This window comes from Oryzias latipes, chromosome 5 (assembly GCF_002234675.1).
Source record: "Oryzias latipes chromosome 5, ASM223467v1".
In the NCBI taxonomy this organism is placed as follows: domain Eukaryota; kingdom Metazoa; phylum Chordata; class Actinopteri; order Beloniformes; family Adrianichthyidae; genus Oryzias; species Oryzias latipes.
In genome coordinates this window covers 958648-983328 of record NC_019863.2, presented here as the reverse complement: position 1 = coordinate 983328, position 24681 = coordinate 958648, and the positions used below count along the sequence as shown (strand labels likewise).

The following is a 24681-nucleotide window of genomic DNA, read 5'->3' as shown; positions in this document are numbered from 1 at the left end:
AGGGATGTAAGGTACAGCACTTTTAGATACCATTCCCCTATTTGGAATTTTTGGAATGGTCGCCTTTTTTAAACTTGTACGTTTTTTAGTCAGTAGTAGTTTTAGTCTTTTTTTAAGTTTATAATACTTGTTTATTTGTTTTTTAATACTTTTATGCCATTGTTTTTATACTTTGATGTCATTGTTTTATACCTGTATGAATGTTTTTTTTTTTTTTTTTATTCTTAAGTCTTTTATTTGTTTTGTGTTTATTGTGGCAAATGGATCTTAAGTCTGTAATAATAATAAAGCTTATGGACAGCATTTGTCATCAAACAGAAATCTATCATCCTCACAACAGAAAACCTTCATAGACATGCTGGCACAAAATCATATCCAATGTTCCTTTTTGTCTTGGTCTTTATTGTGAATGTTTATTTTCTAAAGTTTTTCACTAGTAAATGTATTATTTTTTTAGGCAAAGAACGTACACCTCTGCTCGCTCGGATAGTCAGAGATTTCCGTCATGGTAAATCCAGCCTACAGAAAACCAGTTCAAGCTCTAACACCATTGTGGATAACCCCCCCCCACACACACACACACACACACACAACCACCACACACACTTTTAGCTCTTCTGTCTGGAAAGAAGTACTAAAGTGTGTTCTCCCTCATAACCAGAGTGTTTAACTGTCTATTGCCTCAGACAATTCGGTTTCTTAACAGAGAACTGAGCTGAACTGGACACACATACTAAACCTCTGACGAGTCTATCTGACCTGTGATGGACATGGACACACACACACAAAGATCTAGACTCTGTTTGCACACGTGTCATTTTTTTCATTTCATTGTATAACTATGTTTCTTTGCAGTTGCTCACAGGCTAGTGTCTCTGCTGTCAGATAGTCACAGAATAGTTGTTTATTTGCCTTTTTCTGTCTCTGTGCACTTTTTTGTTGTATGTAGTAAAGATGTGGATCTTGTGCTTAGATGAGGCAGAGTTTGTTTGAAGCATGGTTCTGTGCAGCACCTCTGGCCTAATCTTCACTGTGAACTGCATCTGCTATCAATGTTGGAAGTGACAACAAAGCTTAGTTGACTCTGATTAATGTTTCTGTCAGAATCTCCAGACTTTTGTCCTGAACTGCTGCTGTGAGTGTAAATATTAACTGCTGTAAAACACAATAGCTGGTTCAATGACCAAAAAAAGACAAAACCTACCTCTGTAGACACACTTGATCATTATTAACATGAATCCCCTTTCATAGTCGTTATGTTCCAGTCACAGACAATATTCTGTCCAACACACTTGCTGCTGACTCCTGCCCCTCCTCAGTCTTTGTCTCCTTTTATCTGTTCATTTCATGCAGTTGAAAAGATTTGACAAAAGCTTTTAGGATTTTAGGAATATGTGGTGTTCAACTCTTAAAGAAGACAGGTTGTCTTAGGATGCACCTGTGTGTTTGTTGTTCTCATCATTTTGGATTTTCCACGACATCACAAACTTTAGGCACAAAGGGGGGGGGCTTCTTTATTTGAAAACATTGCCCAAGCATTGTTATAGTGGTCAGTCAATGTGGGTGTCTTATTCAGGTTGAATTTTGGCCAAACAGAATGCAAAAGTAAGATCCATCCAGTAGGTATGTGCCTGTGTTTAACACATCAATGAGTAATGTTGTTGAAGTAACTCTGTTAGCAGCTGACCTGTCCAGGTCCGATGTGGGTGCAGATGGCATCCTGACTGCAGCCTCCTCCATCCACCCTGCAGTTGTTGATCTCCACACACACCCTGCCATCCCCCGTCCAGCCCTCCATACACACACAGGACACATTACCTGGACCCACATACACGCAGTCAGCCTGCAGACAAACAGATTCAATGAATTTCAGACTCAAAGTAATTAACAAAAGCACAGATGCTTAAGAGGGTCATGCTTACGTTGGCGTCGCAGCCTCCTCTGTTGCTTTTCAGGCAGAGGTTGATGGGAGTACAAAAGTGACCGTTGCCGTCATATCCATCTTTACACACACACCTGAAGTACCACAGAAGTTGAGCAAACTCAGCTCACACTGCACTTAAGTTGAACTTTTTTAGCAGATTTTTTAGCCTGTGATGATTTTCTGGGCTTCATCGTATCCTGATGACCCATGGTGGTTTGTGTTTGAGAAGATAAGCAGGAGTCTGTGGGCAATATTTAGCCCCTCCCCCTGATGAGGTGATCAATGCTTCATGTCACCAAATCATCAAACCAGTGCAAACAAGTCCAACAGCACACCAGCATCATGGCATGCCAGGACAGGCACCTCCTCACTGAAGGAGGTGAATCCTCCTGATGTCACCTCCCCTCACTCACCAGCACTCAATGATCTGTCTGCTTTCATGTTATGCTGAATTTGGTTTTGCTGTCATTTTCTGTGTGACTTGGATTATTTAGATGAAATGTTCCCTCTGGGAACATTCATTCAGGAGGCCTCATCTGAATAGTTATTAATTAGGTCCAATTATCTGCAGGCTTCAGCATCTCTTTGAGTTCTGTAGATGCAAAAAAAATAATGCTGAACAATAATTTCAAAATGTTTTGGCTTGGACTAATAATTCATTTTTCAGAGATTTGCAGTTTCTTATTCTTTTTGACCTAATTAATATTATTTTTTTTGTCTAAACGTTAGTTTTCTTTCCTCCATTATTTTTGTTGTAAGCCTTTATTTAGACTCACAGAAACATGAAACCAAGAACAAAACATGAATTGTAAACTGTAAACTCAAGAATTGTAATTTGTAAACTTGTCTACAACTATTGCTTCTGCCCTCAGTAACAGAGACAAAGTCAGGAACACCAGTAAAACAGACATTTGAAACATGTGAACAGTGAGAACACTGTTCAACGTCATGGCACTGATGCAGAAAGCCTACAGGCAACATCCACACAAAGAGGACTCCTCTGGGATTGAAACCAGGAACCTGTCTGTGTGAGGCAGCAGCACTGACCGCTTCATTACCCAGCAGGCCCCTTTCTAGTTTGGTCCTTGACAAAGAGCTCTTCACAGCAAACGAAAGGCTCTCTGTCACCTGGTTTCTAGGCCTGCCTGTGTGCAGAATGCGTGGATGTGGCAGTGCTGCAGCAGGCCGTCGGCGTTGCACGGCATTGCCTTTTTGTCACAGTTTTCCCCTGAGTATCCCTCCAAACAGGACCCTCTTCGACATCCCCCGCCGCTGCCGGGGCGGTTGTCACACACGCCATGGACACAGAGGCAGTCTGTAGACAGAGGAGCACAGATGTGGCTCTCTTTTCTCCTGTTTGACTGAAACAGTGATGGTGAGCTTGGTCCTTTACCTTCGTCACAGTTTTCTCCATGTTTAGATTGATCTGAACAGATGTGGCAGGCCACTCCCTTAAAGCGCGAATGACAGCTGCAGGAGCCGTTGCCATGGATACCATCGAAGCACTGCACAGACCAGCAATGAAATCCAGAGAGATGCCAGCTGATGCAGCAGTTTTAGAGGAACTCAGTGTTTCTTACTGTTCCTTTGTCATAGCAAGGATGCTGAAATCCTCCAATGCAAGGTCGACAGTCTGGACCAAAGAACCCTTGACAGCACTCTGCGGTCTGTTCAGCACATATCAATCACATGAATGTCCCACACACATGTGGAAACTGTTTCACAACAAAAAAAGCATGACACAAACCACAAGAAATGAAAAAGAAGGTCAAATAAGATGAGTTTCTTTCTATAAATGCAACAAAATAAAAACACGGTAACTTTTTTCTGCCTGACCATCTTTTGTGTCTATTTTGTTTCTTAAGATCCATCTATCTCAACTAAAGAATTTAAAAGGCCTATATCATGTTTTTCTTCAGCTTTTCAGAGTGAACTATATCCTATTACCTTTGGCACACTAAAGACTTAATGTCACCAATTATTTATTTTCGCAGCTCATGTTCTACTTGGAAGTAAGATGACTTGATCTCTGAGGCTCCGTCTTTCGCTCTGTGTGGTTGCCGCCCAACCACACAGAGCGAAAGGCGGAGCCTCAGAGATCGAGTCATCGCCCATGTCGCCCATGTCACCCTAGAGCTGAAGTCTGCAGCGTGTCTATGTTTCTCCAAAAAAACAAACAACATCCAAACTTTTACAAAGATGGATGTGCATAGAAAATGGAAGCTTTTAGTCGATCACCTCTAGCTCCGTTAAGGAAGTGTGTGTGTCTGTTTGCCTGGGGGCGGAGACTCTTCCTGGAAGGGGCTGTTCCTCAATTGGTGACATAACAATGTGAGGACACCCTGGTTTTCGTCGATTGGGAAGGGCTGGTGCTCAGGGAAAGGTTTTTAAAAGAATGCTCAGAGATGGGTGAATGGAGAAAATACCGATTTGGGGTTCTTTTTTTGTGAGGAAGGAACATTTTAATACAAATAAACGCTGAAAAGGTTAGTTTTGCATAATATAGGCCCTTTAAAAGCAGTGTGGTGTCCACACAGAAAGCTCAGCATAACCAACCTCAGATGTGGATGATTGGCTACTGAATTCGGTTCCATCTTACTCAGCTCATGAGGGCCTACCTGTGTGGTGGTGTTGCAGTATTTGGCACAGCCCTTGATGAGCCTACCAGACAAGATGGAGACGTACTCACAATCCTTCTGGAAGCTGCTCTGAGGAAAGAAAAGCACTGTAAAGACTCACGTGTGGAAGGTTCTGGATTTATTCAATATGGAGAACCCAGAATAACCATTCTTGATCTGATACCTTTTTTTAACCTCTTCTTGATCATTCTTATTTTTTTATGATATTGTTTTTGTTGTCGCAAGTTAATCATGTTATAACCTGACCATTTAGATGTCTCAGTAAAAGCATGTGGTGCCCGCTGACCCCCATCTTGAACCTTTGATTGACAGATTCTCCCGAGTGGAAGGGGTGGGGACTTTGAACAAGCTTACACATGACTGGCAACAGTAGTTGCCATAGAAACATTGACTTAGATCGACTCGGACCAATCACTGTGGTCTAGCTCCAATGGGCAGCGCTCTTATCACAAAAAAATTGCAATTGAATTGGCTTAATTTTGCTGGAGCCGGAGGTAAGGCATTTTCTATAGGTGACTCAGTCCAAGTCTATTTACAGCCAATGGACGGAATAGGAGGATTTACCATTTCAATGCTTCCTTTTGGACACTGGGTGTTGTCGAGGTAGCCACAGTGAACACAAGGGCCCTGAAAGCACAAACAGTTCGGTTCAAAATAGAAGACAGAAGAATCATGTAAATGAAAGCGTAAAGTCACGTTAAACAATTCATGTCAGGGGTTTGAGGGGTTTAAGAAATGAGGGTTTCTTTTTTATTGTTAGTGTTTTCTTGTCTTCAAGATGCCTCCTGCCATCTTGCTTCCAGAGACAAAAGCTGGATTTTGTTGCTGCACTGGAGTTTTTCCTTCAAATAAAGGTCCCACAGCAATGACTTCCTTGAAAAAATCAGCATTCATTTATGCCTTCTGTAAGGGATATATGTTGGGGGATTGTGTCCTTTGACTCCTTTGACATTCTCTTCCAGGACCTGATGTGCTTCAAAAATGATATTTCATGTGTTTAGGGGGGAAATGGTAAGTCTGCTTTCCTAGGAAGACAAAATGGGGTCTACAGAGGTCATAATGTCAAGGGCTGGTTTTCTGGGGGTTACATTTAATTTGTTTCCCATCTGTAATTAAAAACTAACAATTTAATTCTGTTGTTAAAAACAATATTTAAAAATGTTTCAACATGGTGTGGAACAACATTATGATTGCCTTGTAACCCTTGTGCTATCCTGTGACCCCCCCTTCCACTGACGTGTTCTCCCTACCATGACAAAGGTGGATAAAGGTGGAAAGATTTCATGTAATCCATGGACACCAGTGAAGATCACAAATCATTGAAGAAAAAAGGTTCAGAGCACTGTCTAGTGGGTCTAGATGACCCAACTCCCAACGGTAAAGTGCCTAGGATAGCACAAGGGTTAAAAGGACGTGTTTGGGAAAACCTGTAAACAACTGACAGTCACAGCTTTGTGGACAGGGCTTGAAGTGAAGTCACTGGAAGATACATGCGCTAAAGATGTTCATACTAGTGTATCTAAAGAAAAATTTCAATTTGGAGGAAAAAATGAAAATTCAAGCATGTCTAAAGCTTACACACATTTCAAATGAGAAAATGTGGGATGGGCATCTGATGAAACACAACAGCTTCAATCTGTGTTTTCTTCAATAACTTTCTGTTTAGTGATGCTCTCACCACAGTGATCTTGCTCTGTGTGACATCACAGCGGTGGGGTAGAATGGGAAGGATGGAAGAAGGATACAGCAACCCGTCAATCATGTGTATGACCCCGTTGGACGCCATAATGTTGGAGCGCACCAGGCGGAAACCATTCTCCCCCAACAAAATCTCACCCTGCAGAGCGGAAAACAGCATCTATAAATTCAAACTGACAGAAAAGAAATGAGTACCATCAACATTAAAAGCTGCATAAAACCAACATTATAAATGCACAGCGGACTCAGATCAAGAGGTTAAAATGAAATACATTTCTGAGGCAGTGTAGCAAAAAAACAACAACCTGGAAGTGCAATATCTAACTAACCAGTGACGTGCGGTGAGGTTGATGGCTGGTGAGGCACCGACTCCTCCGGAGTCAGATTTACAATTACAAAAACTGAATATTTCACCATTTATCCTACAGAAGGTAACAGCTTATAAAATATACACAACAACATAGTAGTCCTACAGGGAATATTTATTTTATAGACATGGATAGAACACTTTGTTCTTGTTCTTCTTATTCATATGTTCTGTAAACAAATGAAAGTATACAGATGTGTTCAGCTCACATGTAATTTTGACCCTCAGTAACTGTCTCAGGTATTTTTCCAACTTCAAATTCTGGTGCTCTAATCAGTCTTGTCAGATGTTGTCTATGAAGATAATAATTCTTTTAGGCCTAAAATTTAGTTTTCAAATACTTACATTTTTTTTCCCACTTGCTCCCATGATATTTTTTAAAAAATATGTGAAAACCATGTTTGGTCCATGCGCCGATCCGTCTCTACAAAAAGATCTATGACCTGTTGTAAAAGTCATCCTTATTTTCCTTAAGTTTAATGAGTCTCTCCCTCTTAATGGAGATTATGGCCAATGAAGAAAGACGTCTGTTCTGTTTCTACTGCAACGCAGCTGTCAGCTCACGTCTGCCCCCTGCTGGCAAGGCTTGTCTCACCGGCAGTCTTTTATGCGCGCTTACTGCAGCGTTCTGACGGTACGTCACTGAGTCCTGCAGTCAGACACGAGGCGAAGCGCTCCAGAGACTCACCCGGAGTTTCCGCTCCGTATGTGATCATGCAACACTCAAATTTGGCGATGTTAACCTCAGAAACTGTGGAAAACGTGTCGAGTCAACTGAAAATGTATCTTTAACACGGATCAGTGGAAATAATATTTACTTTTTCTATTTTATCACAAAGACAGGTGAGGCCGAGCCTCACTTGCCTCATCTGACCGCACGCCACTGCAACACACTGGTGTTATTGGAGCAGATTAAGTGATCCATAATTGTAGTGTTTGTGTGTGTGCATCAGTGTTGTGCGAGGATCCTGGATAGTGTGTCACAGCTCCTGAATGTGCAGATGACTTTGGTGGAATTTGTGCACAGTGCCTGGAGAGCAACACGGTCAACCTCTGCTTCTAAGACTGTGAACAAAGGTCAAATGTTTCCATCCACCAACAGATCTCCTCCACTGTCTCTTCTTGTTTGAAAACAAAATTCATTCTCCTTTCTTCTCTGAGTGACATGTAAATGTCTTTATTATACCATAGTCATGTCCAGAAACAGTTCTGAACAGCGACACTGGACACTGGGATAGTCATGGACAATTTAGCCATACAGCATAAAGCGGTGCTTCACTTATTTGACTCTGAAGAAAATAACTCCAGGCAGAGATATTTCTCTTTAGTCTATTATAGGATCTACTCCAGGATGTGAACACGTCCATGAGAAGCCTGTTGCTTCTGTAGATGGTATGTGACACAAGATAATTGACTATGAAAATGTATTAATTTGACCTTTATTTTATTTAGGGTTGTTTACCTTTTGACCAATCCCGTTAGGGGTCGCCACAGTGATATTTAAAAAAAGAAAAGTGATTTTTTCGGGGGGGGGGGACATTACTTTTCTAAATAAGTTTATGCCAGCAGAGAAGGCTGCAGGGCCTGAAGGTCCACCACTGCATTAGGAAAATACTCTAAAGCTGTTTTTATATGTCAGCTCTTTAGAAAATCATGCCGTATCTTTCTTTAAAGGCTGATGTTAAATGGTTTAAACTTTAGTTTGGCCTGATTCTAAACAAACATTCTACATGACATGTCATGATGGCTTTTGTTTTTTGATTGTATTGATTTATTTTTTGCTTTAAACTTAAAGGGAGTGGTGAATAGGGAGAGCTGGTGTTTGTGGGTGTGAGTGGGTCTGTGCATTCTGCAAGCTTGTGTCACGGTCCAGATTCCAGCCCAGGTTTTCCTCCCTTCTCCAACTCAGTCCTCACCCCTGCAGCTCCTCACAATCAGCCCAGCATGAAAGAAGCCAAGACCCAAGACTCCTCTGCCAGAGGATCTTCTGCCTTATGCTCTGTTTCAGATCTGCTTCAACTCTGCTCCAGTTCACAGACCAAGCCCTGCCATAGCTCTGCTCCGTTCTCTGGTCAAGCTCTGCATCAGCGCTGCTCCGGCTCTGGAGCTGGGCTCACATCGGCTCGGCTCCAGCCCTCAAACCAAGTTCTGCTCCCAGCTCTCTGGCACCAGTGTTGGTTCTAGTTCTCGGACTCAGCCCTGCTCATTTCAAAATGTTGCACTTCTGTTCAATGAAACTGTTTATTTGCTTTTTTTTTCTTTTAATAGTTTCTCATCTACTTATGTGACAGAAGAGTCTTTTAATCACGAGATGTTGCATTTCAAGGGACTTCTCCTCAGCTTTAAATGTTTGCAAAAATTAATGTATACAGAACATGCAAACAAGCTTGAGTCGCCTATAAATTCATCTTTTTCCTTTGGTCTCATCTGCAGTGACTGCAGGAGTATTTCCATGAAACACGTCAGGAATTCGGAGAAGATACCCACACTGTCAGAAACTCTGATGCTGATCATTTGATTGGCCATTGTCTGAATCCGAGGAACAGAGGTCAACTCATCCACGGTAAGCTGTAGACAAAAAAGGGAGTTTTCCTTCAGCAATGTTGTCATTTTTGACAGATCTGGTAAAAGATTGTTAAAGGAAAAATCAATCTGTTTATAGTCAGACTTGATTAAGATTTCAAAAAAGCTAGAAAAAAACGTTAGTCTTTGATTTTTTTAAAGTGCTGCAATGAAAGGGTGAGATGAAAGTGATCCCTTTTTGGTGAGGATGGACTATGCTGCTTGTGTCTAAATGGTCGTATGAAGGACCAAGAAAAAGCTGAGATCCAGAGAAAACTTCAAAGATCAACAGGAGGGACAGAAAACAGAATCTATCATTTAGTATAAACCAATGCCATAGCACTAAGAAAAATCAAATGTATGTGTTTTATAGTTTGAAAGAAATTGCACAAAAAAAAGAAACTAAACTTAAGAGAAGTAAAGAGCACAGCTCTTTAGGAAAATGTGAAGAATGGGATCAGAGGAGTGGATGTGATCCCTCTGAATGCAGTTGGCAGTAAATGAATCGTCCATTAATAGAGTAAAAACTCTTGTCATTTTTTTGGTTTACAATATGACAAGGAAATTATTGTAGAATTCTAAAGAAGCAGCTAGGAGGAAGAAGAGAAGTCAGGAGGGTTGGTTTTTGAAGTCTTACCAAGGCACGCGAGTACACATGGTTTCTGAGCAGCTCTTGAAGTTTATGTTTGGCCTGCAAAAGAGAAAACATGTCCAAGTGTTTTAAAACTACTGGAGAAAGAGTCAGATGTTTAACAGAGACACACATTTTAGTAAACAGTGTAGGTAGGGTTTAAATGGCAAGGAGTCTGCTGAAAAAAAGAGATTTTTGTGTCCAAATAATGATGTTACTTTGCCTGAGATTAGCTTTAACCCTTGTGCTATCTTAGGTGACCCCACCCTCCTTCCATTGACGTGTTCTCCCTACCATGACAAAGGTGGATAAAGGTGGAAAGATTTCATGTAATCCATGGACACCAGTGAAGATCACAAATCATTGAAGAAAAAAGGTTCAGAGCACTGTCTAGTGGGTCTAGATGACCCAACTCCCAACGTTAAAGTGCCTAGGATAGCACAAGGGTTACACATGTGGAACTATGTTAGTCAGCAGATGGACAGGCTGCTTTCAGACCACAAATACCTCAGAGTCCATCTGTCACTCACATGTAATGTTGTGTCTGTTCTAACGATGGATGTTCTGTGACGAAGTGTGCGAAGTACCACAATGTAATCAGTTCAAAGGAAAGCAACTCAGAAAGGTGCAAAAATCCCTGAAAATAAGGGACAAAAAGACCAGATAGACACAAACTAAATGCAGGTCCAAAACCACACACCTCTAACATGAAAAATCCCTATATTATTTTTGCTAGAATCAATACAACCCAAGCACACACAAAGTGTGCTGAGGACCATCTTGAAATTGTTTTGAAGGAAAAAAACCTCAAAAAGATACAAAAAAAAAACTGAAAACACAATCAAAAGACCTACAGTAATGGACACAAGTGAGTGCAGGACCAAACACACAAAAAAACACACCTTCTGTGGCCTCAAAATAAATACCCTTTAATGTTTTTTTACCTCTTTAGATCCAAGTTTGACCTGCTGAAAACGCATGAAAACGCACCAAAATGTCTTCTTTGAGTCTCCTGAAAAATTATATTATTTAAAGTCATACACCCCCCCCCACCCCCCCCACCCCCAAAAAAAAAGCAATGGCATCACAGTGGTGTGAAATCTGCCCTTTGAAAAAATACATCTGTGGGAGGCTTCTGACGGTTTTTCAGATTTGACATGTCAAACTCTGTCAGGCATATCTGTACAAACAACGATTAAATGTCATCATGGCGATGACCTTTCTACTACGGATTGCCCACCGTTTAGTGGTGAAATGTTAAAACCATATTTCTGAGGGCAAATCAAAACTAACTAATTTTTTTACAGAAGTCACCAAAAATTATTGACACTCTCTGCCAGAGAGCAAATTTAGAATTAGTGCTAAAACTTGGGTCTAATACCTACATTTAAAAACTTCAAACAGACAAAGGGTGTCAAACTAAATCATTGTGCACAGCCTGCATGGCTTTCATTTATGCCAAGAAATAAAATGAAATCTAAGCAGTTCTGATATCCGAGTATTTCAGAGAAACACTTGTGTTTGTGAAGTTGCATTTCACTCACTTGTCCCATTTCTCCACAGTTTGTCAGACTTTCTGTACACCAGACTGAGATTTCGCTCTGTGAACCTTTTTTGGTTCATGGAACATTCCACCTCATAGCCATCACTATTTCACTCCAAAGCTTTATAATCATTTTTATAAAATATTCTGATAAAAAATTATGTCAAATATAACGTCTTCTTTGTTTTGCTGCAAGCAAACACAGCAGTGATGAAAATGTTCCAAGTGTTTGTATGTATACAGTCTTCAACCTAAAGGCTAAATAGATGAAGCTCCTCTGCCTGCATCCTTACGTGGTTCAGCATGTACAGGATGCTGCCGTCTCGGGCCCGGTCCACAGCCTCATTAGTGGGGACGAACACTGTGAGGGGCCCGGGTCCACTCAGAGGCGGAGGCAACCCACAGTTCTACAGGAGCATAAGGAAGAAGTGATTCAGCAAAATCTGCACCATTTTCCCATTCATCAAGTAAGCGAACACTGAAGTAACTAAACATTCAAGCACTTGTGTGCCAATAAGAATCTTCTCTTTAGACTCCTCCCACAGGGACATGTGACCATGAGTTGGTCTCATGGACGGAGTTGGGCTCAAATCATTTGATGAGAACATGATAATAATGATTCATCATATGTAGGGGTGTAACGATTACTTAACTGATCAATGATTTGATTTCTTGTCCTACGAACCAACCAGATTACTGTCTGAGGCAGAATCGAATTGAATCCACCCAAAGCATTTTAAAAATTGTTGCAAATTTAGATAAATTGATAATCGAATCAGTCTTGGAAAAAATCATTTGGATTGAGATTGGATAGATTTATTTTACTATAACGACCAAGTACCATCACAGCAGACAACGCACACGTGATGCAGCAAAAACCGATCAGTCCATCATTCCAGTCCAATGTGTGGAAACACTGACTTTAACAAAGACATGTGACCATGCAGTGTGCTAGAATTTCAATAAAGTTCATTGTGTCTATAAGATTAACTGACTTCTTGGGTTATTTTTTATCAGACACGGTTTGTGTTTTTTCACATACCTGACATGTTTCGGCGGAGTCGCCACATCGCCAGCACCTGAAGACGACTCTGATGAAGGCGGAGTGATTCCACCGAAACATGTCAGGTATGTGAAAAAACACAAACCGTGTCTGATAAAAAATAAGCTAAGAAGTCAGTGTGGTAGAACGTTTTAATGTAATAATAATTCTTTGGATGTGGAAAAACAACAGTGGGCTGAACTTTAGGAAAACTAAAATGGGAATGGAGTTGACATTCATTCTTGTTTACTTGTCTGTTTGTACATAAATTATCCTGAAGAAATACCAGTACAAGAAATGGGGAAAACTTCAATGTAAATATGATCTACAACCACCTCTAATTGTTGGCCTTTTGTTCAAACATAATGTTGACTTTTCCTCTGATGCCTCCTGTCATACAATGGAATGAAAATAACAAACCAGAGGGGTCTGCTGTGGGTGAAGACTCTGCTGTTGATGCTGTCAGAGTCAGCGGGAGAAAATACTCACATCCACCAAAGACAGGAAGCGATTGTAGTTTTCGTCTTCTCTCAGAATCTCGCCCACTTTCTTTCCTATAAACTTAAAAAGAAAAAAAAATCTAATTTCCCCCTAAACTGTTGTGACAACAAGTTTAAAAAGAATATGTTTGTTCTCACTTTTTCATCCCGAAGCGTCCTTTCTAACAGCATGTGCATGATTGGCTGGTCAATGATGTGGATGACACCATTTGCCGCTGGAAGATCTGAGACGATCACACTATACTGTTTACTCGGGTTGTCCAAGAGGATGAACCTCTGCAGAAACAGAAGAAATGAAACCATTCAGATTCTTCTAGTGATAGTGAAAAATCTTCGGCATGTTCAGCTGCAGCTTTCTTTTGGAGCAAATGGAAAAGTAAATGCTGGATTTCACCTGGGAATTTCTGAAAAGGTCCCTAAAGGGTTGAAGGCAGTGCTGCTGAGAAACATTCTGAATGTTTTTCAATGATCTGAGTTCAAAATGGATTTTAAGTTTTGGATGGCAGCAGCAATGAACAAATTCTTACGTAAAATGAGATTTGGTAGGAGTAAGTATTTCCCCATTATAAAATAAACAAAGTTAGAAAATTATTGAAATTAATTTTTTAAGTTTTTTAAAAAATATTTTAGTCTCACTTTGGGTTTGTCATGTTCTTCTAAAACTATCCATCAAACAAATGTTTGTGTGTGAAGGTTTTTGGAGCCAACAACCATGTTTTGTTACCCATTTCTGTGATTCTACCCTCTCCTACTTGTATTCATTCTCCAACTTCTTTGAGCCCCCTTTCTTTTGTAACCTTATCCTCCATCTCTTACATCCACATCCCGCTTTCTCTCTTTTCTTCATCAGGTTTAAGAAAAAAATGCATACAAACATAAATCATTTTAATAAAGTTTAGCCTCAAATACAAAAGGGGTTTATACAAATATGCACCTCTTGTGTCAGAAGATTCATGACCATCTATATATCCAACACAAGAGACTTTCAGATCTAATCTGTGTGCTTAGCTGCTGGACAGGACTAGTTAAAAAGGAAAACTAACAAATGTTCACATTAGGTCAGTAGTGTAGAGAAGATACCTTACCCTGTTTGGCTTCAGTCTCATTTTTCCTCCCCCGTAAAGAGTGAAGTCCAACCCCTCCATCTCCCTGTAGAGGTGCTGTCCCAGGATCAGGTGGTTTTTACACACAGACTCCTCATTTAGACCCTGCAGAGTAAATGCAGAACAGATAATCAACTGGTTTGATCACAACACTGAGGCTGCTCTGCCTGTTTGATATACCAGCATATTCACAACTCATCAGGCCTCTGCATACTTGACAGTTTATGGAAAGCTGAAAAGATTAGTCTCAAAAGCCTGCAGATGAGAGGGATCTAATGAAAGAGGTCATGGTCAATTCAAAGGGAGTTTGATTTATAAACCACATTTTTAAAATGACCTGTAATTGGCAACAGTGTTGTACGAACAAAAGCAATCTATTCAATAAAACAAAACGGAAAAATAATCAAAGAATAAAATGAAACCAAACTTTACTGGATAAAAGTCAAGCTTGACTGAGTTCAAAAGCCAGTTACTGCAAATGTTCTGTCACCCCATGATATAAGTCTTGATATGATAAAGGCCCAGTCCTACGACCGTAGATTTCTTCTACTGTAGAAATCCTTCCCAGTGGTCTTTTAACCATGATTATGCAGTTTATAGCTAAAAGAAAAAAACCTGTGTCATTTTTTAATACAAACTTTCTGCGCATCTGCAGTAGCTCATTAGAAATCCGCTCATCTCCCAGCATACCTTTGTTGGCACTCTCTCCCGCTAGCTACGAGTGCCTCACAAGCCCAAGCTAACATTGGGGTAGCAAAAAAAGCAATACTCTAGATGTATCCAGCCGAACAGTTTAGAGCCAGATTCCAGTTCATATGAGGAAATAAAAACGCATAAGGATCTATTCTGCAAGTGGAGAATTTAGAATTGGAGCGGAGAAAGTGGACTTTGGGCCGTCCACAGCAGTAGCTGCGTCATAAATCTGAGCTTTTTCAAACATCCAGTTCTCATCTGCTCCTGATCCAACCCTATTTAAATACTCAGAAATGCAGTTTTTAATTTGGAATTATTTTAAATATGTCCTTTATTGTGAGAAGAATGCTACAAGAACATGTGAAAAAAAACACCATTTTCATTGCAGTGAGTCTTTAAGGAACCTATAAGTGGAAGGTCTTAAACGTCTCCCTGAATTCTACGGCTGCAGCAGCTCAGACAAATATGTTGGAACTGAACCATTCAGAGCTTTTTAATAATAATTAATAATAATAATAATAATAGTATATTTATTTGTTAGGCGCCTTTCTAGGAACCCTAGGTCGCCGTGCATAAAAGTGAAAATAAAAATAAAAGCAATAAAAGCAATAAAATAAGCATTTAAAATAGACCAGGAATAACAAGTTATGGAGGGATATATTCAAGTTGGAAAAGGGCGAGTTTTTAGTTTCTTGGTGAATTGTGAGAGAGAGCCGATGTTTCTGAGGTGAGGGGGTAGTGAGTTCCAGAGCCGGGGGGCAGAGCAGCTGAAAGCTCTGCTCCCCATAGTGACAAGACTAGACATCCAGATGAGGGGAGGAGGAGGATCTGAGGGTACGGGTGGGAGTGGTGACATGAACAAGATCTGATAGATATGAGGGGGCGAGGTTGTGGATGGATTTAAAAGTCATGGGAAGTATTTTTTATGTAATCCTGTGTGATCGGCAGCCAATGGAGCTGCTGCAGAACAGGTGTGATGTGTTGGATGGAAGGTGTTTGACAGATAATTCTGGCGGCTGAGTTTTCAACATATTGTAGTTTAGTAGATTTTTTTGTGGTAAACCAAAAAGAAGGGAGTTGCAGTAATCTGCAATTATTGCAGGCAGGAAGTGACAAGACTGTGCACCAGGATGGCTGTGGAATGAGAACTGTGGGAAGGGCGAAGACGACGGATGCTGCGAAGGTGGAAATAGGCAGACCGGGTGATGCTATTGATGTGTGAAGTGAAGGAGAGGGTGCTGTCGAAGATGACACCCAGACTTTTAACCTGAGGGGAGGGGGAAAAGGAAGAGTTTTCAAAGGGAATGGAGAAGTTCTGGATACTGTTTTTAATGGATTTAGTGCAGATCAGGAGAAGTTCGGTTTGATCATTGTTTAGTTTTAGGAAATTAGCAGTGAACCAGGATTTTATTGCAAGAAGGCAGTCGGTGAGGGAAGTGGGAGGAAGAGAGGAATTTGCCTTGGTAAAAAAGCAACGAATGAAATCTTTGAAAGGACCCTTAATCTTAACCTAACAGCAGAGAGCAGCAAATCCGGGGATGATGTGGTCTTCCACCAATCAAGATTAGAGCAGCTGAGCGAGCTGCAGACGGTGGAGAGATGATCCCGATAGTAAAAAAACAATAATACTCCAGCTGAGTAATAACAAGTAGATGGATGACTCCTTTAAAATCTTCTCTTGGGAGGAAAGGCTCTCACCCTCAACTGATAAAAAATACTTTGGACCACAGAGCTAATCTGCTGTTCCAGTTCAAAAGAGTTATCAATGATTGCTTCCAGGGTTTTGGCATGGGGGGAGGGGATCGAGAAATGTGTGGAGGGATAACACTTAAGGCATCATTTAACACAAGGATTTCAAACTGATTTTGGTACAGGGGCCACATTCAACCCGTCTGATCTTAAGTGGGCCGGGACCAGTAGCATAAAAGCAAAATAACCTCTGGTCAGCCTGTTATCTGTAGCTTTTCTGGGGGGTTTATCTCAGTTGGAAAAAAATGCCTCAACCCACATGGTAGCCTAATCACTTATTATTACACATTCATTCACAGAGGCCAATGGATCTCAAATTAAATGCATTTCACTTTTAAAAAAATGAGTTTATTAAATTGTATGCAGACTGAATATTTTACATCTGAAACGGTAGCGATCTTGACAATAAACTCAAGAGGGGCTACGGAAAAAATGAAACACCCCAACTAAAATGTAAATTTGCAAACCAATAAAAAATTAAACTAAATTAAACTTGCAAACATTTGTGAAGAATTTGAAGTTAACCTCGTTACCTCTCCTGTAATTTCGCCTGGCCATCAACATAGGGATTCAAATCCCGTTCAGCAACACATTTACTGTCATTCAGGTGCAAAGCACATTGAAATGTCCAAGAGTCTTTTCCTGGTTTGCTGCCTGAATTTTGTGGCAACACCTGCCTTCTTCCTGACCTTTGATGGGGCGCCATCAGTGACCAGGCTGACATCACATGACCAGTTCACTCCAAAATTGTCCAGCGCAGTAACTACAGAGCTGACTGTGTCATCATCTGTTGTTGTGTCCATCAGCTCAAGAAACTTCACTCTAACGGTCTTGTCAATAACGCTTTGCAATATCTGTGATGTTGGTGTTCTCATCAATAGCGACCAAAAATGCAATAAATGACTGGATTTTGTCCTGAATTTGGCTGCATAAGTCTCCTTAGAAATGTTGTATGTGCGATTGTAATCGTTGACAGACTTTGCTGGCAAAGTTCAAAGTCTGCTCGACTGCTTTTTGGAGGACAGGAATTTCCACAAGTTCACCATCTGAAAATAAAATTTCTAATACTATTTTCTTTATCATTTTAATTAACTGACAAAATAAGTGGTGTTGAAGAAGAAAAAGAAAAAACTGTTTGGCGGATTGCTTTTTTTTTTTTTTTTTTTTTTGAGTAAAAAAAGCAGCTTGATTTTGAAAATGAAAAAGCATTTCTGCTTTTGACTTTTATTTTGAATTATGCAACACAAATGCCTCCATATGTCACTACTGATCATTCTTAAGCCTTGTGCTATCTTAGATGACCCCCCCCCCCCTTCCATTGAGGTGTTCTCCCTACCATGACAAAGGTGGATAAAGGTGGAACGATTTCATGTAATCCATGGACACCAGTGAAGATCACAAATCATTGAAGAAAAAAGGTTCAGAGCACTGTCTAGTGGGTCTAGATGACCCAACTCACAATGGTAAAGTGCCTAGGATAGCACAAGGGTTACACAATGAGCGGACCTCATTGTGTAACCCTAGCTTTTTTGTGTGAAAGTAAACAGTGAGCAAAGACCTTTTTAGGATTCATTTGATGTATGTTAATTTTTTTCTAATTTTGGCAAGACTTAGCAAAGCAAGATGAGCAAAGCCGAAAAGAAGGAACTCAAGAAATCGCTAGCTAGTGTTGGCTCTGTTAGCCAACCTGCAAAGCCATCTTCCTCGAGTAAACCTGCTGATGCTAAAGACAAATTAATCGACTATGCATGACTACATGGAAGCAGTTCTGAACCATTCCTGATGGAAGAAGAAGACTTTCCTGCTCTTCCTAGCACACCCACTGCTTCCACCGGCTGGTTAGCTGAGAAACGTCACAGACACGGAAACAGCGGCTGTCACTCACATAACTGATAAACTCCAGGTCAGACACTTTGGAAAAGTTGGTTAGTGGCAACTCCAGAGAGATTTCCGAAATGAAAAAGCTGTTCAGGAAATCTCAGCTGTTAAAAAGACTCTTTTGATACTGTTTGCACTGAGGTTAGTGACATGAAAAATAGAGTGGTCCACGCTGAGGCACAACTGGAGAAATACAAGACAATCGTGGAGACACAGGAAAAAAGGATCTCCCAGCTCGAAAGCTACTGCCGCCGCTGGAATCTGAAACTTCGCGGTTTGGCTGAAAAAGACAATCAAGACTTGCAGCAGAAGTGATCCAGATCTGTTAGTCTGTTCTACCGGAGGCGAAAGACAAACTCCCAGATATTGTGGATACATTTGATTTGTTTGAGCTTATAAGCTGATTTCATTTAAGCTGCTACTTTTATTTTTTTATTTTATTTTATTTTATTTTTTTATTAATCTTGAGCTTTTTAAAAAAAAATAAAACTATAATTTTATTTTAAGTATCCCTTGTGCTATCCTAGGCACTTTAACATTGGGAGTTGGGTCATCTAGACCCACTAGACAGTGCTCTGAACCTTTTTTCTTCAATGATTTGTGATGTTCACTGGTGTCCATGGATCACTGACAGTAATGGGTGGATCTGTGCTTCTGTAGTTATACTCAACAAGGAGCTGTTGACCAGGACATAATCTAGCCTGGAGTTTGATTGATGAACTGTGGAAAAAAAAGTGTAAGCTCTCTTTGAGGGGGGGAATGATCGCTAAATATCGCAAAGACCTAAATCCTCCATGCACTGTTTAACAGTGTTTGTCGATTTTTCACACCTGAGAAACACAAAAGACCTCTGGAGAACAGCCAACCAGGACATACATGAGTCTAAACCACTGACTCTTCTCAAATCTGCCATGAGTTCCAGCCAGATGACGAAACAGACAGCTGACTTACCGTCAGAGGAGTTTTCAGGATGGGGACAAAGACCGTGAAGGGTCCACTGTGGCTCAACAACCGCACACAGCCTGCCTCTGAAACACACAAACACACATACATAAGCACACACAAGCACAGGTCAAATTTCAAAACAGTGGAATGCTAGGTTTTAATTTTTTCTGTCTGCTTAAAATTGTTTTCAGGTTTATAGCAATGACATGTTTTACATCATATCATTTATTTTTTCCTTCTGGCCTTGGTATGTTAATATATATATTTCTGTTTTTACCAAACAAAGCTACAGCCCCTGTCAGGTTTGCTCTCTGGCTCCCACTTGAGTCCAGCTCGATGAGGCGCTCCATCAGGTTGCCATAGCAATGGCGTCCATCCCCAATCTGAGTGGACTCACAAACACATCTGTGAGGAAAGAGTAGGAAAAACAGAGATGAGGTGTTTTACAGCACTAAAAACACAGACACAAGTGCACTGTTACACTTTAAAACTGATTTAAAACCCAACATTTGGAAACGTAGAGCCTTTATGAACAAAATAAAGACATGTTAGAATCAATACTATATTGCAAAGATGTATGCCAACGTATGGACATTAAATACAGTTTAATGATAAGAATTACATGAGAACATTGAGAAGGATTTTGAAGTGAATTTTCTTCTCTGATTTCTTCACGTTTCTTCCTCATGAACCTGCTGCACCTTTGGTGTCAAGAAGACTCAGTCTGGGACAAAATTCTTCACAGAACAGCTCCTAAAGGAGAACCTCCGCTCATCTCTACCTGACAGGAACTCTCCCTAATTGTGTTAAACTGGTCGTGTCAGAGAAAGTAAACTTGATTTGTTTTTTGCTTTTATTGGAGCTTGTGCCAACCATCGTGACCCCTGCAGCAGCATCGTTATTGAAATCAGATTATTTTGTGCAAGGAAGTTCAGGTTAAGTTGTGTAGGATCTGCTGAGACATTTGTTCACGGTACTTTCAAACCTTTTTATATTGCAGTCTAATTGAAAAAAAAAAACATCCCCACATTTCCAGAATTCCAGCTGCATTTCTGAACCAACCGAGCAGAATTTCATCAGGACCTCCTTTTGTTTGATAGTAAACATGATCCAGAAATATGGCTGCATCAGATCTATCTGACCTGGGTTTTCCATCCAGCTGAGTGTGACACACGGCTGTGGGGCCACAGCTGTCAGGAGAGCATGCAGACAGGAGGCTGCAGCCAAACTCAGGGCTGCCACCTACAGGCGACATGCCAGACATGCACTCACAGCTGGACTGAGAGACAGAGACACACAGGCATGTTACACAGAAACCAAGGGTTTGACTGGGTCCTGGCTGTCGGGGGCACCCTCACCTTGTTGGGTCCTTTGAAGACACAGACAGTGGAGTTGAAGGGACACCCACCGTTGTTCTCTAAGCAGGGGTTTCTGGGTATGCAGATCCGGCCGTCTCCCTCGTAGCCAGGCTTACAGACACACTTTATCTTGGTTCCTCGTAAAGAGCAAGCTGCATTGATGTCACATTCACTCTGAGAGCAAAAGGCTGAAGGACAAACACCAACATTCACATGAAACGTAAAACTGCTGGACAGTCCAGGGCCTTCATTTCAAAACTGTGTATAGATTTAGTGCAGAACATGGCAAACACTTAAAAAACAAAAGAAAAAAGCATGCATGCAACACAAAGACGTCTCTTTTTTTAAATTCCAACTTGCAGCCAGCTGTGTGTGACTGCACATGTGCCCCCACCCTCATGTCTTCACAGATGGTCCATGTTAATGAGAAAACATTGTGCAAACATCCATAAGCAGCTTTGGTCAGTCAATGAAGAAACAGATGATGGAGACGTCAGCAGAGATGGAAAAAAAATCTGTTAGCAAACAGAGAGGATGAGGAATGGATAAAACACAAAAAATACATTTCTAAAGAGTCTCAGCTCAAAATCTTTAATTCTGGTCACTGCAAAGTGTGCAAAAAGAGCACAACATCAGAGCACAGATGTGTTTCTTTGTGAGTCAGAGCTCTGTCTTCCCCTCTGGTCACCAACGAGTTCCCACTACACTACAACTCCCAGCATCCTCAAACTACACTTACTGGATGCTGCACACCTGACTCTCATTCACTCAATCAACTACAGAATACTCAATCACTGAACTGAACTGAGCTGAGCTCAGTGTGAAGTATTGTTTGTGCGACTCTAATATGGAGTTAATACAGTCTCAATAATCAGAAATGCACACAACCTGTTTCACAAATACACACGCTCTGATTCACAACTGTGATTTTATGCAAACGCGTAGTATTAATTTGGAAATGCACACGTGTTTCACAAATGCACAATAAGTGTTTCTCACAAATGTGCATGCTGTGTTTCACAAAAACACAATAAAATCTTCAGAAATGCACAATAGATGCTTCACAAACATCATTTTTAGGTACACTTGTAATATGAACTCACAACTATGGAAGCGATTATGTAGCATAAATAAAAAGCAAAGTCAAAACCAGAAATGCTTTTTCATTTTCAAAATGAAGCTGCATTTTTTGACTCAAAAATATAATGAAAAAGCAATCCACCAAAATGCTTTTTCATTTCCTTCCTCAACACAACTTATTCTGTCACTTAATTAAAATTAAAATGAAAATGGTATTTGACATTTCATTTTCAAACAGTTCTCTGGTAAATGTGTAGCATAATTCATTTAGAAATGTCTAATTTGACCATTAAAATGGATTAATAGAAATGCTTTTTAATTTTCAAAATGAAGCTGCATTTTTTGACTCAAAATTAAAAAGAAAAAGCAATATTTCAAAATGCTTTTTCATTTCCTTCCTCAATACAGCTTATTCTGTCACTTAATTAAAATGATAAAGAAAATGGTATTTGACATTTCATTTTCAAAAAGGTCCCTGGTAAATGTGTAGCATAATTCATTTAGAAATGTCTAATTTGACAATTAAAATGGATTAACAGAAATGCTTTTTAATTTTCAAAATGTAGCTGCATTTTTTGACTCAAAATTAAAAAGAAAAAGCAATATTTCAAAATGCTTTTTCATTTTATACTTAAAACCGCTTATTCTGTGTCATAATTCAAACGAAAATGCAAAGAGGGGATTGCATTTGCATTTTAACATCCACCCCGCGCACCTTGTCACAATATTCATTTCTTAAAAGCATTAGCAGAGGGGAGGCGGGGCGATGACGTCACTGCTTTCTCCGTGTGTCCGGCTGCTGACTGACGCACACACACACCAGGAGCAGACTGTGTTAGCGGCAGTGACGAGGGTTTTGTGATGGTTGTGAACTTCTGATGAGTTTCCACAGCTTCTCAGGACTAAGTAGCTGCATGTCCTCCTTCTGCGGTCCTCCTCCTGACGCACCGCAGACAAGCTTTGTTCTTCGGACCGCCAGCTGCCTTCGCACAGCGGAGCGCGAAGCTCCCGACGATCGCTGAAGGCGGAAATGCTGCTACGATCTGAGAAACCATCATATGAGTTTGTGTTTCCAGTGGTGTCCAGAAAAAAATAAAGACTGATGTAATTCACAGATATTTACACATTTATCTGCAGCTTCGCGGTGAATTTGCTGTTTGATGACAGCTGGAGCTCCATCAACAGACAGCAGATTTCTCGATGCTAAACGTTGCTGGTTGGACCAAAAACACTCACTTAGCGCGAAGCTGCAGGAGACTTTCATAATGTGCTTTTATTACAGTTATGCTAATATTTTACGGCCTGCTCTGCTCGATTATATGTTTTTAAATCCGTGCGGTCAGACGACGCTAAAGTTGGCTTACGATTCACAGCTTCTGATTCGCGAGGGAGCTAAAGGAACATTCTGCTGCATTTTTCATATTAAGATTACGTAAAACCGGGTCCTGTTCAAAAACCGCTGGACCTGGCCTGCTCAAACCTGGATTCCTGGATCTTAATAAATCAAACAGCAAATTCACCGCGAAGCTGCAGATCAAGGTGTAAATATCTGTGAATTACATCAGTCTTTATTTTGTTCTGGACACCACTGGAAACACAAATTCATATGATGGTTTCTCAGATCGTAGCAGCATTTCCGCCTTCAGCGATCGTCGGGAGCTTCGCGCTCCGCTGTGCGAAGGCAGCTTGCGGTCCGAAGAACAAAGCTTGTCCGCGGTGCGTCAGGAGGAGGACCGCAGAAGGCGGACATGCAGCTACTTAGTCCTGAGAAGCTGTGGAAACTCATCAGAAGTTCACAACCATCACAAAACCCTCGTCTCTGCCGCTAACACAGTCTGCTCCTGGTGCGTGTGTGTGTGTCTGTCAGCAGCCGGACACACGGAGAAAGCAGTGACGTCATCGCCCCGCCTCCCCTCTGCTAATGCTTTTTCGAATTGAATATTGTGACAACTTGCGCGGGGTGGATGTTAAAATGCAAATGCAATCCCCTCTTTGCATTTTCGTTTGAATTATGACACAGAATAAGCGGTTTTAAGTATAAAATGAAAAAGCATTTTGAAATATTGCTTTTTCTTTTTAATTTTGAGTCAAAAAATGCAGCTACATTTTGAAAATTAAAAAGCATTTCTGTTAATCCATTTTAATTGTCAAATTAGACATTTCTAAATGAATTATGCCACACATTTACCAGAGAACTGTTTGAAAATGAAATGTCAAATACCATTTTCATTTTAATTTTAATTAAGTGACAGAATAAGCTGTGTTGAGGAAGGAAATGAAAAAGCATTTTGGTGGATTGCTTTTTCATTATATTTTTGAGTCAAAAATGCAGCTTCATTTTGAAAATGAAAAAACATTTCTGGTTTTGACTTTGCTTTTTATTAATGCTACATAATCGCTTCCATACACAACTAGTCCTAATTTTAGAATGTGCATTCATAAACCCGCTCTCATTTGTGAATCTCCCTACATTTGTGAGTTTTCTTCTGCAGTGAATATTGAGATTCCCTTCACGCTGCAGGTCAACTAATGTCACTAATGAATCTGTCAATCAAACTCATCGGCAAAGCAGGCGTGCTCGGTTTCAGCCAATCGAATGGCAGACGTGGATTTAGTGTGCATTTGTGAAACACAACATATGCATTTCCAAAGTAATATTGCACATTTGCGTAAAATTACAGTTGTGAATCACAGCGTGTGTATTTGTGAAAGAGATTGTGTGCATTTCTGATTATTGAGACTGAATTAACTCCATACTAACGCCTTCATTACTGAGTGTTATAGTGAGACCTGGTCTCCTGTCTCTGTTTGCCAGGATTCTCGTCATGATTTTGACCACCCTGTCTCTCTTCAGATGAACTTATGCCTGCGATCGACTCCTGCCTGCTTGACCTTGATTTAGCTTTCTGGACTTTTAGCTGAGTTGATAAACTTCCTGCACAAGATTTGTGCAACTTTGATATTTTGCA

The 24681-nt window shown here is 40.5% G+C and overlaps 1 protein-coding gene across 2 annotated transcripts in view; it reads right to left on the bottom strand.

The window, feature by feature from the left end:
* Nucleotides 1–24681, bottom strand: part of stab1 (stabilin 1) — a 113720-nt gene that overhangs the window by 72895 nt on the left and 16144 nt on the right. For both annotated transcript variants that reach the window (XM_023954693.1, XM_023954694.1), the window contains exons 8-25: nt 20633–20820; nt 20417–20553; nt 19552–19679; nt 19281–19357; nt 13992–14114; nt 13045–13182; nt 12896–12967; nt 11658–11771; nt 9828–9881; nt 9116–9196; nt 6242–6400; nt 5128–5190; nt 4543–4632; nt 3505–3591; nt 3318–3429; nt 3053–3239; nt 1923–2016; nt 1688–1843 (exon numbers count right to left, since the gene is read on the bottom strand). In XM_023954693.1, coding sequence (XP_023810461.1) covers nt 1688–1843; nt 1923–2016; nt 3053–3239; nt 3318–3429; nt 3505–3591; nt 4543–4632; nt 5128–5190; nt 6242–6400; nt 9116–9196; nt 9828–9881; nt 11658–11771; nt 12896–12967; nt 13045–13182; nt 13992–14114; nt 19281–19357; nt 19552–19679; nt 20417–20553; nt 20633–20820 — 2060 coding nt within the window. The remainder of the gene's footprint in view (nt 1–1687; nt 1844–1922; nt 2017–3052; nt 3240–3317; nt 3430–3504; nt 3592–4542; nt 4633–5127; nt 5191–6241; nt 6401–9115; nt 9197–9827; nt 9882–11657; nt 11772–12895; nt 12968–13044; nt 13183–13991; nt 14115–19280; nt 19358–19551; nt 19680–20416; nt 20554–20632; nt 20821–24681) is intronic.